The 14,706-nt window shown below is 44.7% G+C and overlaps 1 protein-coding gene across 1 annotated transcript in view; it reads left to right on the forward strand.

Moving 5' to 3' along the window:
• Nucleotides 1-3,082: 3,082 nt before the first annotated feature.
• CCDC3 (coiled-coil domain containing 3) overlaps nt 3,083-14,706 on the forward strand; it is a 133,121-nt gene continuing 121,497 nt past the window's right edge. The window contains exons 1-2 of the mRNA XM_059711258.1: nt 3,083-3,789; nt 6,135-6,309. Of these exons, the coding sequence (XP_059567241.1) occupies nt 3,410-3,789; nt 6,135-6,309 (555 nt within the window). The 5' untranslated portion in view covers nt 3,083-3,409. The remainder of the gene's footprint in view (nt 3,790-6,134; nt 6,310-14,706) is intronic.

The raw sequence follows: 14,706 nt of genomic DNA on the forward strand, positions 1-14,706 counted from the left end.
GCCAGCACAGGGTGAACCTGAGTGGGGCGGCTGAAAGGCTTAGAAAAGACAGACAAGAGAATGAAAGCTGGGTCTCGGTGGAACGCTGCTTCTCTGAGAGACAGCAACCACGCCCACAGCCATGCCTTCATTTTATAGCAGATGCTATGAGGCAAAGTAAGGGTGTGATCAAGATGTTTACAAATGTTGGGGTCCAACCCCAGCAGCTCGAGGGGTTCCCAAAGGTGTGGACAGAGTCGGCAAAGAAGGAATGACACTGAGACAGTGTTCAGTTGACCAGCAGCCTAGCCAGGTTCTCCAGCCAGGTTCGGTCTTTATTGTCCTGCTACATCTGTATTTATATTGTCCTGCTACATCTGTATTTATACCAGTTGATTTGAATCCTATCTATTCTATTCCAAAAGTTAGGTCATTTGTTAATCTAGTTCTGTTGAGTTTAATCCTGTCTAGGTTAATCTCTGTGTTCCATTATAAGGGCTATTCCAAGGTCACTGCTCTACTGATAAGCTACAAGGAAATGACTGAAGGAGATTATCCTACCCAGTAAAGGTTATGTCCTCCCAGCCTTGCTACTTGCTTTCCCTGGGACTGCCCTGTGTCAGTGAGTCTCCAGGGGTATAGGCTTTGGTGCTTTCCCTGGTGGGCAGACCCCTGGGGATGTGGGCCCAACAAGTCCCAAATTTATTGCCAACAGTCTTAGTCCAAGTTCTTCATAAGTAGTACATGGTATTTCTGTAACACTAGGGGGTTTCACTGATTTATTCTCTTCCTTAGTTCTGTTAATCCCTAACTCCAGGGAAAAAATCCTCACCTGGGGAAACAACCTTTCTCGGAGAGGTGCCCTTGGTTGAAACACATAGTGCTAAGAAGGGGAGCAAACATATTAAGAACAGTATGCCATATACGCCAGGTCCCTTGAAACATATGCTGTGCAGATGTTTCTTCCCTGCAGCGACTGTGTCAAGCAGCAAGGATGGACCGGCTTCCGGCATACAAACATTCTCCTGGGTTTCAATCCTACTCAACTACATGCACCTGAACTCTATCAAGCCCACATCACTCAGGCACGTGGGGCCATGTGTTGAACCATAGGTTCAAACTTACAACTACAGCTGTTGGCTATAATTGTGCTGGGAGGGCCCTGCCCTCCAAGCTGGGACTTGCACGTGGCAATGAGAGGACTGTGCCCTCTCATCAGTCCAAGGCTTGAACCTGTCCAAAACACTGTAGTGGCTCCCCACAATAAAGTTTTAATTCTGTTTCTTTGTTACTAATGTTGTGGCCCCACCCCATAACAAAGAAACAAAGGAAATTTTCCCCATCGAATTTCTGAATAGTATTACTCCTTCAGGAATGCCGTGTCATAAATTAAAATTGAAAGTGGGTGCAATCATCATGCTATTCAGAAATCTCCATAGTAAATGGGGTCTTTGTAATGGTACCAGATTTATTGTCAAAAGATTATGACCTAACATTATCGAAGCTGAAGTATTAATGGGATCTGCAGAGGGAGAGGCTGTTCTGATTCCAAGAATTAATTTGTCCCCATCTGACACTGGACTCCCATTTAAATTGATTCGATGACGGTTTCCCATGCTGCCAGCATTTGTGATGACTATTAATAAATCACAAGGACAACTCTAGACAGAGTAGGCATATTCCTACCTGAACCCGTTTTTGCACATGGTCAGTTATATGTTGCTTTTTCTTGAGTTTGAAGAGCATGTGATGTTACAATTAAAGTTCTAAGTACTTCATCACAAAGGAAATTAGTCAAGAACTCTGAAAGTGTTTTTACTCTTAATGTGGTGTACTGGGAGATATTAGAATAAGTTTAATCACTTTATCAGTCATTGTTTGCTCACTGTTGTTTTTATATCATGTTTTTGTTGTTTTCATATCATGTTTTTGTCGTTTTTATATCATGCCTCTTTTGTTGTTATATCCTTTTGTTACTGTTTATTTATTAATAAATGTATATATTATTTTCATATACATTTTACTAATTTCCTTTCATCTCTCACACTTCTATTATAGAGAAAGGGCAAATAGCAATATTAAAATATCTCTGCTTATTAATTCCCTTTTTAAAAAAATATATTTTATTGATTTTTTACAGAGAGGAAGGGAGAGGGATAGAGAGTTACAAACATTGATGAGAGAGAAACATCGATCAGCTGCCTCCTGCACACTCCCCACTGGGGATGTGCCCGCAACCAAGGTACATGCCCTTGACCAGAATCAAACCCAGGTCCCTTGAGTCCGTAGGCCGATGCTCTATCCACTGAGCCAAACCAGTTAGGGCAATTAATTCCCTTTTAATGTGCATGAATTTCGTGCACCGGGCTACTAGTATTTATAAATAACAAGCATCTCGTTTTTCTTCTTTTCACTACATTACAAACAGTAAGGCAATTAGAGATAAAAGGAACTGCTAAGTTTAGAGATAAAGATAGAACTGGCGGAGTCTGGGTCTCCTCAAGATTCACCCATTGCCTTGTGAAAAGCTGTTTGGAATTGACCCCAAAATTTGTTTGTTATATGGAGGGTGTTGAGAATCTGGAAGCAGGAATTATGTAAATTATGTACCTTTAGAAACATCAGGGTAAAATGGCTTTGTTAATCTTTTATTATGGCTTTTCTAAGATCATGATTAAATAATGAGAGAGAGAGAGAGAGAGAGAGAGAGAGAGAGAGAGAGAGAGAGAGAACGTTTATTAGTTCAATCGAATTTCCTAGTTAACTCCTGTGAAGGTCAAGTCAGATTTGATTTCTATGTATTTTGAGTCTAAATGAACTACATAGGAAACATAAAATGAACGAAGAGTAGTCATGCTAAGGAGCAGCAATGATTTTAAGGATGCCACGCGCTTGGAACATGCTTTACTTCTGGAAAGCTTTGCCCCAGTGCCAGAGTGGGGCGCAGGAAGACGGCTGGGCGGTGTTCCCAGCAGTGACTTTTTCGGGGCGCTATGCACCCCCTTCTAAACACCGCGCCTGGCGGAGCGGCAGCCTCTGCGGCTCCGAGCTTCCTGCGCGTCCCTGGCCCCGTCCCCCGCGCCCGGCCGCCTCCCCGCCTCTCCCGCCGCCGCCCACGCCCCCGCCGCGAGGGGCCGGGCAGGAGGCGGTGGTCGGCCCGCCCCGCGACCCTTTTAAAGCGTCCCGTCCCGGGCGCGGCGGGGCTGGCGAGCCTGGCGGCGGGGGAAGCGGCGTGCGGAGCTCCCGGAGCGGCGCGCCGGGCCCAGTGCCCAGGACTGCCTTTCCCGGGCCGGGCGGGCGCTCAGAGTTCCCCGACGCCCCCTGCGCCCCACTCCGCCCTGCGGGTCCCGGGGGCCCGGCCATGCGCCCAAGCTAGCGCGCCCGGGGCGCAGCGCCGACCGGGGCCGCCGCGCCGCCCGCCGCCGCCGGCATGGGGGTGCTGCGCCCGCTGCTGCTCGCCGCGCTCTGCCTGGCCGGCCGGCTCCCACCCGCCCGCGGCTGTCAGCTGCCGTCGGAGTGGCGACCCCTGAGCGAGGGCTGCCGCGCCGAGCTGGCCGAGATCATCGTGTACGCCAAGGTGCTGGCGCTGCACCGGGAGGTGCCCGGCCTCTACAACTACCTGCCCTGGCAGTACGAGGCCGGCGCGGCGGGGCTCTTCTACTCCGCCGAGATCGAGATGCTGTGCGACCAGGCGTGGGGCAGCATGCTCGAGGTCCCCGCCGGCTCCAGGCTCAACCTCACCGGCCTGGGCTACTTCTCCTGTCACTCCCACACGGTGGTCCAGGACTACTCCTATTTCTTCTTCCTCAGGTGAGCCCGGCACCTCGAACCCACACCACCCCCTGTGCACCTCTGGGTGGCCTCCCGAGGTCACAGTTACCTGGGGCCAGGTCAGGACTCCCACAGAATCCTGTCCCTGCCCTATGAGAATATGCCTTGGGGTCCTCCCCTTACTCTTTATTCGACGTCTCTACGAAGATACCAGGTATCTTTGGCTAAGGGTGGTTATAAAACAGGAATTTCTGTACTTCATGCAAAGAAGATGTTTCAGGCAAACGCCCAAGGGGGTTTCCAATACTTCCTTTGAGTCAACTTAAAAGAAAAAACAAAACTGGATTCAGTGGGAGTAGCTTGGGCTGATGAGGAAGAAAAAGAAAAACCTCTGAAACCAGACTGTTGGAATTCTGGTTCTGCTCCTCCTGATTTTGTGCGAGTTACTGACCTCAGAACCTCAGTATCCTCACGTCAGTAATGTGAAAGCAAGGCTGATTGAGACTAAAACAGAGTAACTGCTGGAAACACCTGGTGCAGGTTAGCTGCTGGGAGAGTGCACTCTCTTCTCCCCACCTGCTTGAATGTCAGGATGTGACTGATGCGGAATGCAGACCAGCTGTCCTAGTTTCACTCCTATTCATCGGGATCAGTCTCATATCAGCTGCCGACAGACCTCAGTGCCACGCTATTCAAAATAGCCAAGATTTAGGGAGGGGGGTGGGCTTCTGGGGGTAAGACCCTGAGTCACAGTGCTTCGAAGAGGATGGAGGTGAATCAGGCAGGAGGCCCTCTCTGATTGGAGACTCCTGGAATCTTGTAAGGTTCCATGAAAGTTGGCCTATGGTCCAGATGGAGTGCATGTGCATAAGAATTCAGTCAAGGGGTTCCACTGAAGTCTGAAACCCGAGAGCAGCAGGTGGAACCCTAAGCGCATTGGTTGTTTCCGACTGCAATAGGAGAGTGATACAGAGCAACTGAGAGAAACATCAAAACGGAATCTAACATCTATATTCAGAGAGTGAATTAACCAAAGTCGTGATTGGTACTGCTTCTAATCTGCCCAGTGTGTGAAGTAGCAATAAAGATATTTGAATGACTGTGACCTGGGTCTGCAAATTCACTTTGAGCTTTTGAGATTTCTCTGAGACGGAAACAGTAAGTTCCACAGAGGGCGTCCGTAAGCCCCTGGCAACACATGTTTTCCATATTGGAGCCAGAATATCTAAGTTTAGAATACATGCGTGCTTTGTTTTGGCGTGAGTGGGTTAGCTAGATTCAATTGAATTTTTTTCTTATTGCTGGGGAAATATAGTTTCTAAATAAAGTCAGTGTGGACTGAGACTGTACCTTTCTTATACAGGAAAGCTTAACTCAGATTTTTCATATTTTTATTTAGGGAAAACACTGAGAATCCAGCTATAAAACTACACAACAACAAAACTTTTTTTTTTTCCCAAAGGAAAAAGCCGGAGTACTTGAGTAGACATTGTTTGTTTCCCCCCCAACTTTATCATGAAATAGAGTTTTGACCACTGGCTCTATGGTGGTCAGCCAACTCTTTCATCTTCTGCTCTGATATATTTACAAAGAGTTAGGGCAGAAATACAGAGTCAGTCAGTAGTCTGATAGGATCTCCGTTCCACAGGGCTGTGTTGTCCTAAGTGTGTAACAGCTGCATACGAATCATTCCTGCTCTGTCATTCGGGGACCCACTGGGACAGATTCTGGTCAGTTCTCAGTGGGAAGTGGCAGTGGAGACTCACTGGTGAGCTGGAGTGTGACTTCCATCACCCCTTTTCCTTTTCATGACTTTGTCTTTCCAACAGACTACTACACTAGGCTCTATAGAAATGTTAGCTAACATTTATGCTACACTCACTTCACGCCAAGTGCGTCACTCACATTTCCTAATGCAGCCCTTACACGGCCACTAAGGAGTAAAGTGCTAATATCCTGTTTTTCCAGATTGGAATACAAAAGCAGAGAATTTTAAAAATTTGTTTCATGCCAGGCAGAAGATAAGTAGTAAGGGCAGGATTTGAACCTGGGCCATTCCAACTGACTTTCCTTTCACCAAGAAACAAGAAATACTCTCTATGAGAAGGAATGCTTCTTGGGAGATACATAAATGGGCAAACGTACACGCAAGCACACACTTTCCCCCCTGCCTCACCCAAAGTCATCTTTTTGAAAACTTTAAGAATAGAAGCATGTACCTGTGGCAGAGAAGTAATTAGAAACAGTAACTCCTCTGATGAGAGCCGTGTGAGACATTATTGTGTAATTGGCAAGACTGTCAGTCTTCTCTGACTCTTGATTAAAGCTGGTACACCCCATAAAGTGTTTCTTCTACATCTGCTTTTTTCCTCTTTCCTCACTAGGATGGATGAAAATTATAATCTCTTGCCTCATGGAGTCAATTTCCAAGATGCCATCTTTCCAGACACTCAAGAGAACAGAAGGATGTTTTCCAGCCTTTTCCAGTTTTCAAACTGCTCCCAAGGGCAGCAGATGGCAACTTTCTCCAGTGATTGGGAGATCCAGGAAGACAACAGGGTAAGAACTGGCTGTGCCCTGTGCAGCAGCAAAATAATAGAATAGCCACATCTTGTATGAGTTTTGTGACCAAAGGAGTCAAGAATACTCTTCCCAAATCCCAGACCAAAGTATTATCCTCCCTGCCAGCAGTTAAAAAACACCACTCAGAAACTTTGGATTCCTGAGGCTTTACTATTGGCATGGGGTTCCTCACAAAGTGAGGGGGCGACATGGGAGGAAGGTTGCACACTGTGCCTCAGTTTCCTCTTCTGTAAAATGAAGACAATTGTAACTTCTACATCCTAGGTCTTATGCAATATGATTTCACTATGTAAAATGTGTAAATATGTAAAGCCCTTAGTGTAGTGCTTGACGGGGTAAGCACTCTACACATGTGAGCCATTGTGACTATCATCATCATTATTATTGTGTTGGTGTTGTTATTGATAGCATGGGACTCTAAGAAATTTTCTAAGAAGAAAGAAATGTCCTTAAGGAAATGAAATGGAATAATTATCATAGCTAACACTTCTATGATTTTTCACAATAGTTGTTAAGGCATAGCCAAGATGGTTGGGAAATGTAAGGGTCAGGATGATTTGGGGGATGAAAATATCAAAGGGATCTTCCTATCTGGGGCAGATGCCAGAGTTGTGGGGAAATTTTGAGGACTGTTACTTTCCCAAAGCAATGCAGATGGGCTGATTGTGGAACCAGGCCAGTCCCCAGCCTGAGACTTTTTAAGGAAGGTGACAGACTGCTAAAGAGAGTTCTGCTGTGGGGATGTGGGTATCCCGTGGGAAAGGGACTGTTATATGAGTTAATGAACATGTTTGGGGGCTTCCTTCCTTCCATCTTCACGTGATGGGTTTGGGCAAAGTGCTCTTCTTTGGTGCATTGTCCTACGGTAGCTTCTTGTTCTTCCAAACTTCCTTATCTTCTGCCCAGGGCTCCCTGGCGCCTGGAGGCCGTCTTCATGCTCTTGCACAGAAACTGTTAGCGTGATGGGCTGGTGCCCAACTAAGGAAAACTGTCTATTTTTACTTCCTGGATATTACCAAGAGGTTCTTCCCTTAGACCTACTTTATTAACAGCAGTCTAGGATCCTCTAACCCAGTGGTTCTCAACCTTCTGGCCCTTTAAATACAGTTCCTCATGTTGTGACCCAACCATAAAATTATTTTCATTGCTACTTCATAACTGTAATGTTGCTACTGTTATGAATCATAATGTAAATATCTGATATGCAGGATGGTCTTAGGCGACCCCTGTGAAAGGGTCGTTTGACCGCCAAAGGGGTCGCGACCCACAGGTTGAGAACCACTGCTCTAACCTCTCCTCCATGGTTTGTCAGAATTTTCTGAACACTCGTCCTATATTTTGCTTCCAACATGGTCCCAAGTGCCTGTTTCTTCCCCCTTTTTAATCTGCACCAGCATCCACTCCACACTGGCCTGGACCTGCCAAGTGTAAGCCTGAGTATCCCCAGCCCGAGTCAGGTTTTAGCACATTCCGAATTTTTTTAGGCTCAGCCGTTTGATTCTCCTTTTTGTGGGAGTTTTGCTTATACTCCTAGATCCTTGATAACGATAAATTTATATCAAGAGATCAGCTATTATTCCAAAAATATCTTAGTAGCTTAGTTCCAAATTCTTTGGCTATATAACTTATTAGTCCTATGGTCACATAATGAAGCTATTAACATTTCCTGGAATTAGATTTTCCATCATCTGAAAAAGCAGAACAATAGGACTGTTGAGAATTGCTTCAATGTGAAGGCAGCCCTATTTCTGGTGGTCAGAGGTTGGTCTTGGGGAGAAGTCCTTTTGGCCACTTAGATAACAAATGGAGGGTGTGCTGGGTGGCTCTGAGGAAGTCAGAAGCTTTGGGGGAGGAAAATAGTTGCTCTGGCTCCTGCATAGCTGCGTTTAGAAGTTAGATCTGATGTATTGTGTACTTTTCAACTCCTCTTGAACCCCTTCCGCTTTATCGCTGCCCACTATGAAAGGTAGCACATCAGAGATAAGTTAGCTAGCTAGTTTAGAATTTAATTTTAAACTAAAATTAAGTGCCCTTTTTGGGGCCAGTATTATGATTTAAATTTTATGATGCTCCTTGAGAGATTTTTATGTACTCTGGAGTATTTAAAGTAGTTGTGAATTGATGATCTCAGAGTTGGATGAGGAATTGTGGATAATTACTTGTTCTTTTCTTCAAAAGAATGCTAAACTTTTCCTGCCTTTTCTGTGTGAAGGTGAGCATCACATTGTCTCACCCAGGATGAATATATTATGTCAGATGCAGTCTGTGTTTTTCTCCTGGTGGTCCTTATTTAGGGAGGGACCAGAAGAGCTGTTCAGGTCACATTTTTATTCCAGAAGGAATAGGTCTGAGGACACTTTTGAAAAATCAGAACACACGAATGCTTTGCATGGTCCGAGACCATTATAACTGGGCTGGCTGTTGTACACTACATGCCTTTCATGTATTATGTGCTGTATCTTAGATTACAAGATCGGCGAGTTCTTGGGCTTTCTAGTGTTTATGCTGTTGCTCTCAGCTTCCAGTCAGCTCTGACAGTGATCTGGCCTATGGTTGTGAAGGCATCTTTTATTCTCTTCACTGATAGTTCTCACTTTATCATGGGGTGGGGGTGGGGGGTGGTAGGCGACTCTGGAGTCAATCCAGAGGTTAAGAAGTAGAGGAGGAAGGCACACATAGGGAAGCTTTTGTGATGTACACCCAGGGCCACATTCACCTCATCCTCAGCAGCAAAATCCTCCCACTCTCTGGTCCCACCTTCAAGCGTCCCGCCTGTGCCTCAGTAATTAGAAACATAATCTTTCAAGAGTCGCCAGGACGTCAGCAGTGTTACTGAGTGTTCAGTGCTGCTCTGGTTCAGTGTCTTGGTGCTAATGGGACCTTGGGGATGTGTCTGGCAAGTTGGAGCATCCACTAGATTTCCTGGCAGGATTCTTCTCTCCACACCAGCCAAGGACATCGTTCTTTCTTCTTTTCTATCCTGCTGTGTGAGTATAACTGTCAAAACAAAAGTTGGATATTTTCCCTTCTCTGTAAGTACTGTCCCCTAGGACCAAGACCCAGACTGGCCCATGCTTGTCTAGGTCTGTCACAGAGTGTCATGGGATTGAAATAAAATTTGTGAGAGTCCTCTGCCATCTCTGTTCTCTCTTTTTCAGAATTTGGAAGGATGGGGGAGTTATTGTCTCAGCTGCATTAGAAGGAACATAAATTTGTAATCTGGAAGTCTAGATCAGTGGTTCTTAACCTGTGGGTCGCAACCCCTTTGGGGGTCGAACGACCCTTTCACAGGGGTTGCCTAAGACCATTGGAAAACACATATATAATTACATATTGTTTTTGTGATTAATCACTATGCTTTAATTATGTCCAATTTGTAACAATGAAAATACATCCTGCATATCAGATATTTATGTTACGATTCATAACAGTAGCAAAATTACAGTAATGAAGTAGCAACGAAAATAATTTTATGGTTGGGGGTCACCACAACATGAGGAACTGTATTAAAGGGTCGCGGCATTAGGAAGGTTGAGAACCACTGGTCTAGATGGCTCTGCCACTTCCAGAGGAATGACCTTGGGAAGGGCCCTTCATTTCTCACAACGTCTCTTTTCTCATCTATAAAATGCTACAACGTATATACTATCTAAGATTGTTGTAAGGACCTAACTAATTAGAACATATTTGAAAGGGCGATGGAAGGGTTTATTACTATAAATTGATCATTTTAAAGTAATACTTCAAAATGTCATATTTTAAATGACATATTTTAAAAATTAAAAGCTTCCTGTTATTTCCCAGGGGAGTGGCAGAGTAGTGGCAGTGGTGGTGATGGAACGTGTACTGGGGATAGGAACGGTGACAGACAAGCCATCATATATGCCTCCATTCATCTAAAAGGATTTATTGGATTCTATGAAGGGAGAACTTAAAAGAAAACTCATATACTGAATTATAAACAGATGACATACTCATATGGATTCTCAAATCTAGAAGTCAGTAGAGATTTTCTCCACTTCTGCCTCCCATCCACCCAGTTCTCACCCACCCCCTAAACAGTAGCTGCTGTTATTATAAACATTCATTAAGTATTTTCATCCAAGCAATAATGCAGACATGTATTATTTACCACCTTTTAAAAAAATTTAAATTCTTTATTGTTGAAAGTATTGCATATGTCTCCTTTTCCCCCCATTGATCTCTCCCGCCCACTCCCGCCCCCCAGCACATGCCTGAGGTTTAGGTTTTAACGTACGAATTTTGGGGAATACAAACATTCAATCTTACAGCACTAATGTTGAACATCTTTTCATATTATTTGCCACCTTTTTAAAACATATTTTTAATTTCAGAGAGGAAGGGAGAGGAGAGGGAGAGGGAGAGAGAAATATCAATGATGAGAGAGAATCATTGATCGGCTGTCTTCTGCATGCCCCACACTGGGGATCGAGCCCTCAACTTGAGCACGTGGCCTGACAGGAATCAAACTATGACTTCCTGGTTCATAGGCTGACACTCAACCACTGAGCAACACTGGCCAGGCTTATTTGTCATCTTGTTATACCTCAATTTTTTTAAAATATATATTTTATTGATTTTTTACAGAGAGGAAGGGAGAGGGATAGAGAGTTAGAAACATTGATGAGAGAGAAACATCCATCAGCTGCCTTCTGCACACTCCCTACTGGGGATGTGCCTGCAACCAAGGTACATGCCGTAGACCGGAATTGAACCTGGGATGCTTGAGTCCGCAGGCTGATGCTCTATCCATTGAGCCAAACCGGTTAGGGCTGTCGTCATCTTTGACACAAATGGCAGCGCACTATACTTTGCTTTACCTTGCTTTATTCGCAAGGATGTCTTGATCTTTCCATATGAATGCATACAAAGTTGCTTTAAATAACTGCATAGTATTCCATCATATGGATGTGTCACAGTATATTTAACCAAGTTCCCTACTGATAGGGAATTAGGTTGTTTCCAGTACATTGCTGTTATAAAGAGTGGACATGCAAATCAATAAACATGATGCATAATCTAAACAAATTGAAAGACAAAAATCACATGATCATATCAATAAATGCAGAAAAAGCATTTGACAAAATTCAACACCCATTGTTGATAAAAACTCACCAAAGTGAGAATAGAGGAATCATCTCTCAACATAATAAAGGCCATATATGACAAACCTACAGCAAACAGCGTATCAGTGGGAAACATACTCTTAGGAAAAACCATTTCCCTAAGAACAGGAATAAGACAGGGATGTCTGCTTTCACCTCCCTTATTCAGCATAGTACTGGAAGTCCTAGCCATAGTAATCAGGCGAGAAGAAGAAATAAAAGGCATCCAGAGAGAGAACCAAGATAGTGGCATAGGTAAACGTCTATACTCGCCGCCTCCTACAACCACATCAAAATTACAACTAAAATACAGAACAACAATCATCAGAACCACCAGAAATCTGGCTGAATGGAAGTCATACAATTAGAGAAGTAAAGAAGAAAGCACATGGAGACTGGTAAGAGGGGTGGAGGTGTGGAACGGGCTGGTCCGACATCCATGTGTGCTGGTTTTTTTTTTTTTAATCGGGAGGGAGATTGTCTCTGCAGAGGTCTCCCCTGAGGAGCAAAGGGTCCAGTCCCATACCAGACACCCAGCCCAGGGCCCCAGAGCTGGAAAGAGAAATTTCTGCAACTACAGGCTATAAAAACAAGTGGGGATTGTGGCTGAGTGACACAGAAGCTGCTGGAGATGTAGGTGTTCCATTTAAAGGGCTGGTACACAGTTTTACTTGGGCTCCCAGCACTGGGCGGCTTTGGGGGACCCAGACACATATGGGGAAGAACTGGATTGTTTGGCATCGGGGTAGGAACTTGGGGGAGGCTTTCTCCCAGATGGGAGTGCTGGCAGGGGTTATTGTTCCTGTGCTAGGACCTCTCCTGTCCCAGGGCTGACTGGCAGTCATATCTGAGTCTCCATCAGCCTGGAGCACGTTGTTTGCTCCACCCTGGGGATTCCCTGAGACCCTGCCACATCCAATTTGCAGTCCCACTCAAGCTGTTTGCAGCAGCTTTTCCATATGAATGGTCTGTCCTGGCTCAGGCTTCAGACTTTGCTAAAATCTCTCAAGCAAGCTGCAGCTGGTGACAGTGTGCCCCAAACCTGTCAATAAAAGGCCCAAGATCCAACACTAGCATGAGCTTTCCTTGCTTCTGAGCTAGGCCTCACCGGGGCACCTGCAAACCCAATACAAAATAGCGATTAGCAGCCATCTGCAGATCTCTCTGTAGCTTCGGCTGCGTGGCCCCAGGGAGTGGCTGACTTTGCACCTCCCTGGAGGACCCGGAATCAGTGCACCTGGTGGACAGCTTCAGACCATAGCAGATTACTACACATCCACAAGCAAAACACTCAAGAGGCGACTCAGTGAGCACCAAAGCTCTATCAAGGCAAGTCCTGCTCCATATGGATGTTTCCTGCATAGCAGCTCTCCCACTGTAGTTGCATCTGCTCCCCATAGTCAATTGGACTCTAGGTCAACTTCTCCCAGTGACTCCAAGAGCTATCAAGATTCAACTACCATAAGACTGTGCATAACCCACATAGGTGTGCACCTAGAATGCCTAGCTCAAGTGACTGGGGAGGCTGAGCCACCAGCCCCTAAGGATACCTACTACACAAGGCCACTCTACCAATTCCAGGAGACATAGCAGCTCTACCTAATACATAGAAACAAACATAGGGAAGCAACCAAAATGCGGAGATAAAGAAACATGTCACAATGAAAGAAATGGAAGCAAATGAATTACTGGATACAGAGTTCAAAACCATGGTTATAAGGTTACTCAAGGATTTTCATGAGACTCTCAAGGATCTTAGTGAGAATGTGAAAGACATGAAAAAGGACCAGTCAGAAATGAAACATAACACTAACTGAAATAAAGAATAACTTACAGGGATTCAATAGTAAAGTAGAGGATTCCAAGAATCAAATCAACAATTTGAAATATGAGGAAATAAGAAAGACCCAATCAGAAGGGCAAAAAGAAAAAAGAATCCAAAAATATGAAGATAGTGTAAGGAGCCTCTGGGACAACCTCAAATGTACCAACATTCGCATTATGGAGGTGCCAGAAGGAAAAGAGAGAGAGCAAGATATTGAAAACCTACTTGAAAAAATAATGACAGAAAATTCCCTTACCTGGTGAAAGAAATCAACTTCCAAGTCCAAGAAAATCGACTTCAGAGTGCCCCAAACAAGAGGAACCCCAAAAAGCCCACACCAAGACACATCATAATTAAAATGCCAAGGGTTAAAGGCAAAGAGAGAATCTTAAAAGCATCAAAAGAAAAGCAGTTATTTACCTACAAGGGAGCGGCCATATGACTGTCAGCTGATTTCTCAACAGAAACTTTGCAGGCCAGAAGGGAGTGGCAAGAAATATTCAAAGTGATGAATATTAAGGACCTACAACCTGATTACTCTACCTAGCAAAGCTCTTATTTAGAATTAGGGGTCAAATAAAGAACTTCACAAACAAGAAAAAGCTAAAGGAGTTCATCACCACTATTTCAACACTACATGAAATGTTGAAGGGTATTCTTTAAGAAAAGGAGGAAGAAGAGGAGACGGAAGAAGAAGAAGAGATAAAAATATGAACAATAAAATAGCAACAAATACATATCTATCAGCAATTGAATCTAAAAATCAAAGTAAATGAACTAAATAAACTGGTGAATAAAATATAATCATAGTCATGGAAACATGAACAGACTGATGAATCTCACAACAGGGGAGTGGGGCAGGAAGAGATTGACCAAAGATCTTGGACACAGACAGTAGGGTGGTGAAGGCCTTGGGTGTGTTGGGAACAGGGTGGAGGGGGGCAATGATGGGAAGAAGGAGGTGCATCTGTAATACTCTCAACAATAAAGATTTTAAAAATGGCATTCAAATTGGAGAGGAGGAAGTAAAACTCTCATTATTTGCAGATAACATGATTTTATACATAGAAAACCCTAAAGGCTCCACCAAAAAAACTACTAGACTTAGTAAATGAATTTGGCAATGTAATAGGATACAAAATTAACACCCAGAAACCAGTGGCATTTTTATACAACTAGAGGCCCAGTGCATGAAATTTGTGCACTAGTAGGGTCCCTAGCAGCTGCCGGCTGCCGGCTGGGTACTCCCTTCCTTTCCCCGGCTGCCTGCTGCTGCTGTGGACTGGGGCCTCCAGGCCGCTGCTGAAAAGGCTGTGACCACGAGGGATTTCAGGGTGAATGGACTGCTCCTGCTCCTGAGTTCACTGCTGCTCAGCCTGAGGTTGCAGACTGGTCTGAAGGTGCAGGTGCCCACTGTGCCCA

The sequence above is a fragment of the Myotis daubentonii genome, chromosome 1 (genome assembly GCF_963259705.1).
Source record: "Myotis daubentonii chromosome 1, mMyoDau2.1, whole genome shotgun sequence".
In the NCBI taxonomy this organism is placed as follows: domain Eukaryota; kingdom Metazoa; phylum Chordata; class Mammalia; order Chiroptera; family Vespertilionidae; genus Myotis; species Myotis daubentonii.